The sequence below is a fragment of the Tursiops truncatus genome, chromosome 4 (assembly GCF_011762595.2).
Source record: "Tursiops truncatus isolate mTurTru1 chromosome 4, mTurTru1.mat.Y, whole genome shotgun sequence".
NCBI classification, from domain to species: Eukaryota; Metazoa; Chordata; class Mammalia; order Artiodactyla; family Delphinidae; genus Tursiops; species Tursiops truncatus.
Window position 1 is genome coordinate 75,977,940 of NC_047037.1, and position 15,258 is coordinate 75,993,197.

The 15,258-nt window shown below is 35.4% G+C and overlaps 1 protein-coding gene across 3 annotated transcripts in view; it reads right to left on the reverse strand.

Moving 5' to 3' along the window:
- SLC49A4 (solute carrier family 49 member 4) overlaps window positions 1–15,258 on the reverse strand; it is a 101,879-nt gene that overhangs the window by 39,212 nt on the left and 47,409 nt on the right. For all 3 annotated transcript variants that reach the window (XM_019922791.3, XM_019922793.3, XM_073804172.1), the window contains exons 5-7: window positions 14,411–14,519; window positions 3,716–3,783; window positions 463–590 (exon numbers count right to left, since the gene is read on the reverse strand). In XM_019922791.3, the coding sequence (XP_019778350.1) occupies window positions 463–590; window positions 3,716–3,783; window positions 14,411–14,519 (305 nt within the window). The remainder of the gene's footprint in view (window positions 1–462; window positions 591–3,715; window positions 3,784–14,410; window positions 14,520–15,258) is intronic.

Sequence of the window (15,258 nt, forward strand, 5' to 3'; positions counted from 1 at the left end):
TTTAGTTTAAATAAACTGAATAAAATTTTTTTAAAAAGGCTAAATAGAAAATAAACCTATAGGTGCTCATTCAAAGAATTTTACTGGTGTGTACTTGAAACATCATAGCTTTTTGCCTCTGTTCATGTTCATTTTCCTTCCTGTTTAACAACCATGTAATGGCTATAAACCAGATAAAAAATACTTGTATTATGCTCTGATATGATTTTTAAAAGAATATAAGCTTTTCCATGCTATATAAGCTTAGGCTAAAGATTATACATTTCCATATGCAAAATCCAATGGAAATGTTTTTAGTTATTTCTTGAGCTCTTTTTAGATGGGATGATGGTCTGATGGCTAGACAAGGGAGACCTTTTTGTATATTTAACAATTACTTATGGAAAAAGTCCTACTGTCAGTGTGTATATACTTCTATAAACTGAAACTATTTATTCAAAGTTCAAACCAGTCTGTGTTCACCTGTGGTTAAAGGCAGGTGTGTGATGCTGTTCAAACAGGTCAGGGTGAACCACGTGGATGACAGTGTAGCCCCAGAAAACAGGAGGAGAAGAATTAGTTTCAGCATACCCCTGATAAAATCTGCAAACCTGAAAAGAAACAATGTTCTATTAATGCTAGCTGGATTTTTAAAATACCATTTACATCAATGACACGTTTTCATTAAACAATAATTTCCTGAAAAAATTTCAATGCTTTTAAATGCAAGTTTTTTGATTTTTTTAAACCAATACATTTTATGTGTTTGTGTGTGTGTGATAAATGTTGCTTCGTGATAAATGCACTCTTTTTTCTCTTACAAAACACATAAAATGTGATCTCTGTTCTGGATCTGTAAGTTACAGGATGGATTCTGAGTTTTAAATTGCCACTTTACTTTCTTTATATATTTTTCTATAATTTCCAAACATCCTATAATGAGCACATATTGTCCTAGTTTTAGAAAACAGGCTAACTTGTTGATGTAAACTTGCAAAGATGGCTCTCCCAAAATTCAAACTCGCCTAGAGAACCAATACAAATGGTTACACCAGAGCCTTTGGGGTCCTATACAATCTGGTCTCTGCCTCCACTTTCCCTTTGCCTTATTATTCTCCAGCTGCACAGCCCTGTTTCTGTTTCTCCTACATGCTAAGGTTGTTTCCCACTGCAACGGTAGCTTCTGGTACCCCCAGATCCTCATGCTGGTACCCCCAGATCCTCATATGACTTACTCCTGCTTATTGTTCAGGTCATTTGGGTCTCAGTTCAGGCAGGCTCTCCATGCTTGTGGAGGAAGCCCTCCCCATCCCAACTCCACACTCTATTTTCTCTATAGCATTTAACTCTATTGGAATTTCTCTTGTTTTTGCATTTATTGTTTGTCTTCCCTATCAGACTATAAGCTTTGTAAGAGCAAAAACCTAGCTCTAGAATAGTGAATTTATTCTACAAAATTTGTGTATAATGTTTCACAGCATTTTAAGTTCTCAAAAATCCTGCTTTGTCTTGAATTAACATGAAACTCCTGGTTGAGATGCTTATCGTTTAGTAATGACCAAAAAGTTTTCCATTTGCCAACTGTTTTTCCTCATCTACTGATGAACCGTTGATTATATAAGCACAATCCTCTTGCTGTGCCTGTACACAGCTTACTCTGTCCTTCAGAATTGTTCCTATTGTAGAAAAACTGATCCCATCCCAAATACAACATATACCATGTTTTCTCTGTTTTTTAAATTGATTTTAATTTCTACTGTAATTATATGACTTGCAATACTATCTTTCATTTTGCACTTATTTAATGTGATGTGGCTAATCATGTTTGTAAAGTGTTATCTAGACTAAAACGACTTCCTATGAGAGCTGATGCCACCTTTTGGTGGGAAAAATGGATGCACCTTTGCCTAGTGACTTTGGTTAGCTCTCTGTTATGAAAGTTCACAAACAGAAAATTCTTATGTACTCTGAAAAAGGTTCCACAGCTTGATGGAAATGCCCCTCAAGAAAATCCAAATGCTTTGTTATAATTCCATGCTCACCACTTTTCTGATTTATATTTTGCTATGCTGCATGAACTTACTTGTCAGATGGGCAGATGGCCAGGTATGAGAGAATAAAACAGTTTTCTGGTACAATCAGAATTGAGTGAAGTTGAACAGTGAGTAAGTTTTCCAGGGCCTGATCACACAAGAATAAACTGACTACTCTGGTCTACCAATTTTAGATACCTAGTCCTTTCAAATGGGCTTATACCATCAAAGTGTACAGTTAGGACAAAAGTATTACATTTAGTAGTAACCTTTAGTAATATAATCACAAAAAAAACCACCCAAAGCACTCATATCTATAAGGAGATTCTGTTCTAGGGATCCCAAAAAGGCTGTTTTGAATATAATCTAAAAATTGATTTTAGGCTTAGGAGATACCTACAACTGATTTTGGATCCCAGAGTAAGGGCAGTACTTTTTAGAACTGCCATTTCAACAATTTAAAAACAGAAACGTCCTCATTCTAACTTTTCCATATAGTTAAAATTAAGGGTTTGTAGAACAAAATGAAGAGAAAGGAGCATTTGAGATGTCATTTCTGATACATAATGTGTCCCTCTTTGACCTATGTGGTGCTCAGAAAAGGATTTGGTAAATGATGACTTGCTATCATTGGCTTGGAGATTTAATTAGAAAAATTAGATACGGTTCTTATCAAATGTGATAGGTCAATGTATTCTAGTATCAGTGTAGTGATTTCCTACAAATAGCTATGCTCCTATTCTTTAGCTTTTCGATTTTATCCTCATATTTTTCTAACTTATAAAAACCTCAGATAAAGTGATTTAGAAATTACAGTGACAATTTATTCTTTCATTAGCCCAGAAACACTAGGCAAACTGTAAGGTTTAGATATAATATTATCCTGTGTCAACTGTGTTTAAATATTTAGATAGCAAGGTGCTTCACATATCCTATTTGATCTCCCCAAACATGTAATTAGATTCTCCCAATTCCTGCTAAAGTTGACTGTCCAATTTTGTTTTTGATTAAACAGGGTAAAATGATTTGGAAAGTGAAAGAATATTATCTCACTGGAAACACCAAGAGTAGTTTTATAGGTAGTTACCTACATGAGTGACATTTTCATTCTTTTCTTTTTTCAGAATAAATGAGGCTTTTTCCTTCTTCTGTCTCATTCTAAAAATGTGTTGTCATAATGGTTAAGATCAGAGGGAGTTTGATGAAACTCTAAGTCTTTATGGACATTTTTCATCAAAATGTGGTAACTATAGAGTCATACCTGCCAAAAGTGACCAGAAATAAATATCTGCTAATCAGGATACTGACTTTTCATGGAAAGTTCTAGAGATGCTCTTATGAATGATTCCTTTCAATTCTTTTCTAATCTCAAAATCTATCAATTTGCCTTTATTATTGTATACTCTTTCCCATTTGTAGATGTTGCTCTCTAATAATATGGAGAAAGTCAGCTTAATTATACTGGAAATACATCTCTAGTCTCCAAAAACATTTTAGAATGGACTACTCCTGTGAAGGTTTCTTGTAGCAGCAAATTCTACCTACTGCATGTGAATTTTCTTATAGCCTGAACAAGTGCCCTTATCTGACTTTTGCCTGTTTTACTTTTCCTTCAATTTTAATGTTTATCTAGGGGAGTGGAGTCTCCCTTTGGGCTTTTTTTGGTTCTGCCAACTAACATGTTTAACGTAAAATATTCTCACCTTGCCATAGCTATTCCAACAACACAGCCTCCAACTATGGACCAAAATCCAATCCAGCCAGCATCTACCTGTTAAGAAAGTGGAAGACATATTTAATACAAGATTATCATATTGAAGTTTAGAAGGCATGGAAAACAATCCTCTATAATCAGTATGTTAATAGCTAAATGGCAGCAAATCTAGGAAACACTATTTAAGAAAATGAATCAGATGAAAGGATTCATGTGTGACTAATTAATACAAACTTACCTAAATAAATACATCATTGATTAACTTTTTATTGGAATATTTAAATCAACAAAATACTCAGTGTCACAAACAGATATTTTTCAAATGTGTTCTACATGCCAGGCATTGTACCAGGAACTCTTAAGAAAACAGGCAAAGGAGAAAAGATGGTCACTGACCTAAAAAGCTTAAATACAGCCAAGATACAGGAAACTACTAGGCAATAATTAAGTGCTAAAATGTCTGGCACAAGTAAAAATGTATTAAGAGAAACACAGAAGAGTATGGGAAAGAGAGGATTGGGGGGCGGGGAGAGAGAGAATATGGGTGCAGCACCTGGTGAAACTAGACAGAGAAAGAATTTGAGCTGGATTTCAAATGGATAGCTCGCTCCACTCTTGAAGAAAACATTTCCAGCCCTGCCATTTACTAGCTTTGTGACTTTGGGCAAATTATGTCGTCTTACCTATAAAATGGACTAAATGAGAGAATCTGCATATAGAACTTCGATCAGCAGTTGACATACAGGAAGTGCTCAATAAAGGTTAGAGCTGTTATGCTTACTTGATGATGTTTCTCTATCATCTAATGTCTTGTCTCTTTCCTACCTTCATGGACAAACTTATTCAGAGCAATCTACAAATGCTGCCCATATTTCCTAATCACTCATGTATCTCTCTTTTTTTTTTATTCAAACAGAAAGTCACAAAAATTATAATCATCCTCATCAGTTCACTCAGTCCCACGTAATTAATTTTTTTTTCATCTTGATCTTTTGTTAGCAGTTTTATGAATTCATCAGTTTTCCATTAGAGTTCTGAAAATGCTTATTCATTCAGTTCAGCAGTATAGTCAGTGACCAGAAACCTGTACTTGTCAGAGTCTTTTTCTTTAACTCTTACTATGACTTGGCTTCTATCTCAACTATACCCCAAGTCTCAGTTTCCTCATTAGTAGAATGGGGATAGTAAGTATTTTTCTGAGAATTAAATAAGTTAATAAATGCAAAGTGCTCAAGACCTGTTAGCTGTCAATACCTGACATTCCGTGTGTCCCTAACAATATCGGTACATTTTGTCTCCTCTTTCCCCTTCCCCCAGCCATCACACTTGCTTACTATCTTATTTCTTACTTCTGGACTCCTGTAATAGCAATATTTTTGCCCACTATTGCCAGAATAATTATCCCAATCATTCCACTCCCCTGGTCAGAAACAGTTACTGGCTTTCCTTGTAGTTATAGGGCAAAGTCCAAACTTGACCTGGCACTTGAGAGCTGCCCGAACTAAATTCTACCTTTTATTATTTTTCTACTCATATTTTTCATTACAGCTGTGATAGAGCTTGTCAGCTGTCCACCAAGATATGTTATATCTTATTCTACCAGGGTACTTAGTTAGATTACATGTCCTAGCCCCTACTCAGCTACATGTGACCACATGACTAAGTTCTCATTAATGGAAGGGGAAAAAGTGAGGTGTGCCACCTCTAGGCTAGAACCTGGAAGACAGCTATATACCCCCTCCATGCTTTCTTTCCCTTTCTGCCAGCTGGAATCTGGATGGTAATCCCACTGCACCCATGCATATAATGACAAGGTCCTAGGAGACAGAAGACCTGCAAAGTGGAAGCAACCTAGGTCTTAAATCAGTGTGAGGAAAAGAGTAGTCCCAACTGTGAACAACTGTCCTAGATTATTATGCAAACTGTCCTAGATTGCTATATGAATGAGAAACGAATTTCTTCTTAAGTCTCAGAATTTGGGGATTCTTAGTCTACTCTAAGTAATACAATAACTTTATACAAATATTCTTGCTCTACCAGTGTCTGGTTGCAGAAGCAAAGATAAATGCTCTCTGGAGAAAGATAACACCAGAAACTTAAATTATCTCTACATTTTTTTCATACTACTGGCATGAAGGGCAAGAGAATTCTCTGTTCTTCAGAATGCCCCTCTCCTTGCATTTAGCATCCATTAATACTATGGATTAAGGTCCATTAATACTATGAGACCCCCACAAACATTCTCATCTAACCCCTAGGTCAGTGGGGTCCTGCATTAGGTGAAAAATCACTGTGTATCTGACTGTACTAGCCCTGGTCCTTTCAGGCCATTTTGTGCTTTTCTCCTTCCCCTGTTCATGACATTTGCTTTAGTTAATAACATTCTTCTACCCAACAATTAATTAAATTTTTTCTTTGCTTGAATTTAATTAATTAATTGGGGGGAGCAGCACCTTCATTTGTCCACCAACACAGAAGCTCTGCTTTTAATTTTTAATTCCATTTTATTTAATACCTGGTATGATTCACGGTCTCTGTATCTCTCAGAGTTTGTACAAAGAGACATACTTGGAAGGGCTTCTCAGGGTTTATAACATGAATCATAAGATGTGTAAAATCAGCATCATCTAAATGGGTGCTACACTTTCCTTCTTGAAACTGAGCATGCTTGGAATACCTGCCATCCAGAAAAATAGGTTAGGAAACTAAAAGAAGGCTTTCTTCTTATAGTAAAGGCACACTAGGTAATTTGGATTAATATTCTGGCTGAAAAAGCAGAAAATCTGGGGTGGAAAATCTATCTGAAGGCGGCAGAGAACCAAGAAGGTAATCCAGAATTCTGGAACCATGATATAGGATGAGAAGGAAGCCCAGAGGAGCAAGCCTGATATGGGGGGACACTTTTCCTCAGGGGTTTGTCTGCTGATTTCAGAAAAGGTAGCTAAGGGGCTAAAAAGTTACTGACAGCCTCATGGATCTAGGAAGAAAAAAATACGAGTTCGAGGCCTGCTCTAAGGTGGTTGGCCTTGTAGAAAACCCCAGACTTTAGCTGGGAACTCTGAGAGTTATACCTAAGAGCAGTGTGAATTAGAAATGGAACTGTGGAAGGAAGGGAGGGAGGGAGGGAGGGAGGAAGGAAGGAAGGGAGGGAGGGAGGAAGGGAGGGAGGAAGGAAGGAAGAAATGGAACTGTATTCTGAGGGACTAAAACCCAGCTTTAAATGATCTCAATTCTTGAAACTAGATTAAGTATCCCTAGACTCCTAAGAAAAAACATAGGTTCTTTCTGGAGGAAAAGAACATCATTTGAAGCTTAAATTATCTCTACAACTTTTAATATACTATGTTGAGCACTCAGTCAAAAATCACTGAACACATAAGGAAATAAGAAAACATGAATGAATATCACAAATATAAAGAGACACACAGGGATTCAGATAAAGGGGTTAGGAGATACAGACTTTAAATAACTATTTTTAATAGTTCAAAAAAATAAAATACAAGATCAAGCATTTCCACAGAAATTTGGAAGCTATGAAAAAGCATCAAATAAAAATTTTATAACTTAAGAATATAATAATTGAAATTAATAACTCACAGATGAGTTTAACAGCATATTAGATAGAGCTGAAAACTGAAATAGTGAGTTGGAAGAGAGGCTAGGTAAAATATCCAGTTTGAAGCAGAGAAAGGCAGAAGGATAGAAAATTCAGAACAGAGAGTAAGAGACATAGGACAGACAGTGTGAAAATATAACATATACGGTTAGAGTTACTGAAGGAGAGAGAAATAGAGAAAACGGAGCATGAGCTTCAAAGGGATATTGGCTAAGAATTTTCTGAAACTGGTGAGAGACATCAAGCCACAGATTCAAGAAGTCCTACAAACCTCAAGCAGAATAAATGTATTTTTTTTCCATTTTGAATTACTTTTTATTTATTTTTATTTTTCAAACTGAAGTATAGCTGATTTACAGTATTATATGAGTTTCAGGTATACAGCATAGTGATTCAGTATTTTTACAGATTATATTCCACTAAAAGTTATTACAAAATAATGGCTCTAATTCCCTGTGCTATAAAATATATCCTTGTTGCTTATCTATTTTATGCATAGTAGTTTGCATTTCTTAGTCCCATACCCCTAATTTGGCCTCTCTCCACTTCCCTCTTCCTTTTGGTAACCACTAGTTTGTTTTCTATATCTGTGAGTCTGTTTCTGTTTTGTATATACATTCATTTGTATTATTTTTTAGATTCCACATATAAGTGGTATCATACAGTGTTTGTCTTTGTCTGACTTATTTCACTAAGCATAATATTCTCTAGGTCTATCCATGTTGCTGCAAATGGCAGAATTTCATTTTCTTTTATGCCTGAGTAATATCCCATTGTGTGTATATATATATATATATATCACATCTTCTTTATCCATTCAGCATAAAATTTTAAAAACTTGCCACCTAGTTAAGCTGCTGAAACCAAAGACAAAGAGACAAAGAGAAAATCTTAAATGCAGCAAGCTTTTAAATTTGAGAGCTGACTTCTTGGTTGAAACAATGGAGGCCAGAAGAAGATGGTATTTTCAAATAAACAAAAGAAAATAAATGCTAACCAAGAATTCTATATGCAATACAAAATAATCTTTAAAAACAAAGGTCAAATGAAGACATTTTCAGACCAAAGTAAAAAAACAAACCCCAAACAAGAGAATTTGTTGTAAGCCGACCTACACAAAACACACATACACACACGCACATGCACACACACACAGACACCACACACACACTGACTCTCTCTCTCTCTCTCTCTCTCTCTCTCAAGGATGCTCTTTAGACAGAAGAAAAATGATCACAGATGGAAGACTGAAGATTAAGGAAAGAATGAAGAGCAACAAAATGGAAATATGAGAGTGAATCTAAATGAATATTGACTATAAAATAACAATAAAAATGTGTCTTGGGCAGTTTAAGATATATGACAATAATAGCACAAAGTATGGTAGAGGCTTAAATGGAGTGAAAGGGTTCTAAGGACCTTGGACAGTCCTGGAAGAGGTAAAAGTTCTAATTTATAATAGATGTTAATAAGTGAAGTGTACATTCTGTACTTTCTAGGGTAACCACCAAATAGTAAAAGAGACTATAACTACCAAGCTAATAAAGGGGGAAAAAAGAGTAGTAAAAAATCCTTAATCCAGAAGAAGGTAAGAAGGAAGAGAAAAAGGATAGACTGGACTGGAAAAAAATAAAAACCAATAGTAAGGTGGTAGATCTAGACTCAAATTTATCAATAATTACATTAACTGCAAATGGACTAAATATTCCAATTAAAACACAAAGATTATCAGACTGAATTAAAGAAAAAATGATATCCTACTTATAAGAGGTGTACCTAAAGAAAGTTTGAAAGTAAAAAAATGCAAAAAGATATACCATGCCAACACAAATGAAGAGAAAGCTGGTGCAACTAATAGGCTTTAAGGCAAAAAAGCATTACCAGAAAAAAAAGAAAAACTTCCTACGGATGAAAGGTTCAATTCATTAGTCGATACTACAATTCTAGATTTATGCGCACCTAATTACACAGTCTTAAAATATATAAAGAAAATATTGACAGAAATAAAAGGGAGAAATAGACAAATTTAAAATAATTGTGTAGGATCTTAACACACCTCTCTCAGTAACTGATAGAACAAGCTGACAAAAATGAGTAAGGGATAGAAGATACGAAACACACAATTAACAGAATTGATCTAGTTGACATATATAAAACACTACACTCAAGAATTATAGAAAATAGTTCACCAAAAATTGGGTCAACAAATTTGAAAATACTGAAATCATAGTACATCCTTATGACCACATTTATGCAATTTAGCTAGGACTTAAGAAAAAAAGAACTAGAGGATCTTCCACAGTTTGTAGATTAAGAAATGTCCTTCTAAATAACTCTGGAAACTAGAAAATATCTTAAATTCAATAATAATGAAAATCCAGAATGTATGGAATGCAGCTAAATCTGTGTTTAAAAGGACATAAATAGCCTTAAAGTGCATGTATTAGGGAAGAAAAGCTAAAAATCAAGGATGTAAGCATTCATATTAAAAAGTTAGAAAAATGAAAGCAAAGTGACATCACTCAAGAAAACAGACTAGAAAAAAAGTAAGATAAAATCAAAAACTGATGAAATAAAAAATAAACTTTCATTAAAGAGCTACTGTTGAAATTATTCAAGGGAAAATATGAGAAAGAAGATACAGAAAATCAATATCTGGAATGATACAATGACTTACCTTGGAGACCTAATAATATCATACAATGAAGAACTTAATACCATAAATTTGAAAACTGAGATGGAGTGGACAAATTCTAGAAAGGTATAATTTCTTAAACTGACACAATAATAAGTAGAAAATCTGAATAATTTTATAACTATTAAAGAAGCTGAATTCATATCACAAAGAAAACTAGATGGCTTCATCAGCGAATTCGACCAAATATTTAGGGAAAAACAAAAGCCCCAAACCACTAAACTTACACAAACTCTTCCAATAATAGAAAGAGAGGAAACACTTCAGAAGTTGCTTTATGAGACTAGCAAAACCTTGACACTAAAATTGAAATGGCAGTAAAGATGCTCAACATCACTAATTATTAGAGAAATGCAAATCAAAACTACAATGAGGTATCACCTCACACCGGTCAGAATGGCCATTATCAAAAAATCTAGAAACAATAAATGCTGGAGAGGGTGTGGAGAAAAGGGAACACTCCTGCACTGTTTGCGGGAACATAAACTGATACAGCCACTATGGAGAACAGTATGGAGGTTCCTTAAAAAACTAAAAGTAGAACTACCATATGACCCAGCAATCCCACTACTGAGCATATATCCAGAGAAAACCATAATTCAAAGAGTCATGTACCACAATGTTCATTGCAGCACTATTGACAACAGCCAGGACATGGAAGCAACCTAAATGTCCACTGACAGATGAATGAATAAAGAAGATGTGGCACATATATACAATGGAAAATTACTCAGCCATAAAAAGAAACAAAATTGAGTTATTTGTAGTGAGATGGATGGACCTATAGTCTGTCATACAGAGTGAATTAAGTCTGAAAGAGAAAAACAAATACTGTATGCTAACACATATATATGGAAATCTAAAAAAAAGAAAAGGTACTGATGAACCTAGTGGCAGGGCAGGAATAAAGATGCAGACATACAGAATGGACTTGAGGACACGGGGAGGGGGAGGCAGAGGGGGAGAGGGAAGCTGGGGCGAAGTGAGAGTAGCATCGACATATATACACTACCGGATGTAAAACAGATAGCTAGTGGGAAGCAGCAGCATAGCACAGGGAGATCAGCCCAGTGCTTTGCAATGACTTAGAGAGGTGGGATAGGGAGGGTGGGAGGGAGGCTCAAGAGGGAGGGGATATGGGGATATATGTATGTAATGGGGATATATGTATGTATATGGCTGATTCACTTTGTTGTACAACAGAAACTAACGACAGTATTGTGAAGCAATTATACTTCAATAAAGATTTTAAAAAATTGAAATGGCAGGACAAGATAAAAAAAATGATAGACTAATCTCATTCATGAACCTAACTGCAAAAAATCCTAAACAAAATGTAAGCAAACTGAATTCAGTGATATATAAAAAGTATAATAAATCACTGACAAAATGCATTTAGTACAGGAATGCAAGGTAGTTTAACATTTTATAATCAACAAATGTAATTCACCAAATTAGCAGTTTAAAAGAGAAAAACATATGATCATCTCAATGTTGAATTTTATTAAATGTATTTTTCTCCATCTATTTGTCATTAGTAACAACCGATATGAGATGTATGCAGAGAGGCCAAAGTATCTATGGATAAATAAGTGAGTTTAATAAGGTTGCTGGATATAAGACGAGCTGTAGTTCAATCACTTTCAAAAACCAAGTATACTTCCTACATGCCAACCAACAGAAAATAGGATTTTTAAAGTTACCAATTACAATAGCTTCAGAAAGCATCAAATACCTGGGAATAAATCTAACAAATAAATAGACGGTGTTTTTGCAGAAAAGAGATTTAGAGAGACGTTAGGACCTAAGTAAATGAAGAGAGATATAATAGTAATGATTTGGAAGACGAACTATTACAAAAAAAGTTAATTCTTGAACTGATCTATAGGTTCATAAAATTCTAATCTAAATCCCAATAAGGGGAGTATTTATTCTGCTAAACACCAAAACTTATTCTAACACTAGAATACTTAAGACAATTTGGTGCTGGCACAGAGATAGACAAATAAACTAGATGAGAAAAAGAATTTAGAAACATCCATGCACATAAGGGCACTTCATTATGACAAAGATGACACTAGAGGGCAATGGGGAAAGAACAATCTTTTCAAAAATTGATATGAGGTTAATGGAGAACTATGTGGGAAAAAAGAAACTTAATCCTTACAACAAGCACAAAATTCAATTCTAGGTTTAAATGTGACAGGAATAACAATAAAGTTTCTAGAACAGCACCGTTCAATAGAACTTCCTGTGATGATGGAAATGTTCTATGTCAACACTGTCCGATATGGTACCCATAAGTGGCAAGTGGCTACTGAGCACCTGAAAAGTGGCCAATGCCAATGAGGAAGTGACTTTTTAATTATAATTTCCTTTCAACTAATTTAAACTTCAAATCAAATAGCCATATGTGACTAGTGGCTACTGTACTGGATAACAGAGTTCTGCAAGATAACAGAGGGGAATATATTTATGAACTTGGAGCAAGAAAAGATTTCTCTCACTCTCTCTTTTGCATTATAGGCTCTGACTGCTAAATCCAATATCTAGACTATCTCTAAATTGGTTTCTATTGACTACTTTTTTCTTTTAAAAATATGAACCATATTTTCCTGTTTCTTTGTATGTCTAATTTTTAAAAAACTGTATACTATATGCTGTGGGTGATACAATATCGAGATTCTGGATAATTTTATCTTTCTATAAAATAGTTCATTTTTGTGTAGTAGGCCATTCAATTACCTTGAACTTGTGTAAGCTTGATTTTGTGCTTTACTAGGGAGGAATATTAGAAACCAAGTTGTTTCCCAAGCTCCTTTCACCTGGCAGGACTCAATCTCCAAATTATCCCCTCTGCAAATTTTTGTCAGGGCTTGGTTTTAGGCTTTGTTCATGGTGGGTCTAAGTAGAATAGGCCTTACTCTACCTAGGGTATGGTCCTTGATTCTAAAGTTTGTCCTTTCTGGTGTCTCAGCAGAAGCCTAAGATATTAACAAGGTGTTAATGAGGTCATACCACTCTGGCTGGGCCAGAACTTCAAGGGTCCTGCACTGCCTGCCCTCTACTATATTTGTTCTGCTTTCCACCCCACAACAGTCTCTCTAATAAGTCTCTGGTAGCTTTGCCCTTTACATGTGCAGTCCATTCTGCAGCCAGGACTTGCTGGGGAGCGCCCTTTCACACAGCTCTCTTCTTTATAAATCAGTAAGAAAAAGGTAACCCAGTAGTGGGCAAGAAACTTGAACAGGTATGTCACAAAAAAGGATGTCACTTAAAAAGATGTCATGGAAGTCACCACAATGGCACACAACTGCACAGTCATCAGCACGTCTAAATTTAAAAAGATTAACACTGCCAAGTGCTGGTAACGATGTGCAACAAGGAGAAATTTCATGTACTGCTGGTCGGACTATAAACTAATACAACTACTTTAGGGAAATTTGGCATCATCTATCAAAGCAGGCATACCCTATAACTAGCGGTTCCATTCCTAGATAAATATTCAACAGAAATGTATAGAGAGGTGCATCAAGAAACATATATGAGAATATCCATACAGCACCGTTTATGACAGCCCAAATGCAGACATTCCAAATGTTCATCAAAAGCAGATTGGACAAATTGTTGTTTATTCATACAATGGAATATCACATCAGTGTGCTGGATTTCTTCCATTTGACCTTCCAAATCTTTCTACCCCTTTCTACCATGCTATTTGGAAGCAAGGAGAAGGAATGGATGTCATAAGCGTATAGATAAAATGGGTTTTTTTGGTTTTGTTTTGTTTTGTTTTGCAGTACGCGGGCCTCTCACTGCTGTGGCCTCTCCCGTTGCGGAGCACAGACTCCGGACGCGCAGGCTCAGCGGCCATGGCTCACGGGCCCAGCCGCTCCGCGGCATGTGGGATCTTCCCGGACCGGGGCACGAACCCGCGTCCCCTGCATCGGCTGGCAGACTCTCATGCACTGAGCCACCAGGGAAGCCCTAAAACGGTTATTTTTAAGGAAATGAGATACTGAGGCTAAAGAGAAAGTGAGGGATTAGATGTAGGCATAGCCATATATTTAATGACGAGATCTTCATCTTTATAAACCAAGAATCAAGGATTCTAAGATTTTCCTTCTTTATTTTTCTGTTTATTAGCATAAGTAATCATACCCAAATAAATGTGAAATTCATGGTGGTTAACAAAATCCAGGAAGAAAATCAATATTATTTATAACTATTTCGTAAGGATCTTCCTTTTGCAGCAGTGACACAGGATAACGTTTTACCTAGGCCTTGAAGCTAAAAGTAAGAACAAGTAGACAGTATTTATAATTTTAGTGAACTAAAAATACCTACAAGATATAAAGAAATAAAATGCTTACTTGGCTGACATGCACTGGTGTTAAAATTAAGTCCAGAACTCCAGACCAGCCAGCAAATACACCAAGTGGTATGGCATATGCTAAAGCAATCATCAAAAATCTCAAATTGCTGTAAAAGAGGAGTAAAAGAAAACATTATTACAAATTCAAAATCTAGAGTTTAAACTCTTACTCATAGAAAAAAGTAAGTCATTTTGAAATTAGAACACCAGAATCAGAAATAGAAAATATTTGTCAGTTTGTTAATAAATTCCTTATATTTTTTATATTTATAAGAATAATCTTTTTGTTCATATAGTTTAAAAATTTCAATGTTTATTATACAGATGAATTACTAACATTATTTCCTAGAATGAGTAGGCAGATTCACTTTTTTTTTTAAAAAGCTCCTATTTGAAAGGATAAATTACTGTTTCTTCTGATGAACAAGGTGGAGGGAAAAAAAGATTAAAGGTGAATGGTTAAACAAACTGTGTACATCCATACCATGGAATACTACTGAGCAGTAAAAAGGAATAACTACCAGTACACAAAACAACCTGGATGACTCTCCGGAGAATTATTGTGGGTGAAAAAAGCTAACTCCAAAATTTTCTTTACTGTATGACTCAATTTATATAACGTTCTTGAAGTGACATTATAGTAACGGGAAAGAGATTAGTGGTTGCCAGGGGTTAAAGGAGTAGAGTGGGAGGGAAGTAGGTATGGCTATAAAAGGGCAACAGGAGGGAGCCGTGTGACGGAAATGTTCCATATCTTTACTATATCAATGTCAATTTTCTGGTTGTGATATTGCACTGTAGTTTTCTAAGATGGTATCATTAGAGGAAACTGGGTAAAGGGTCCAT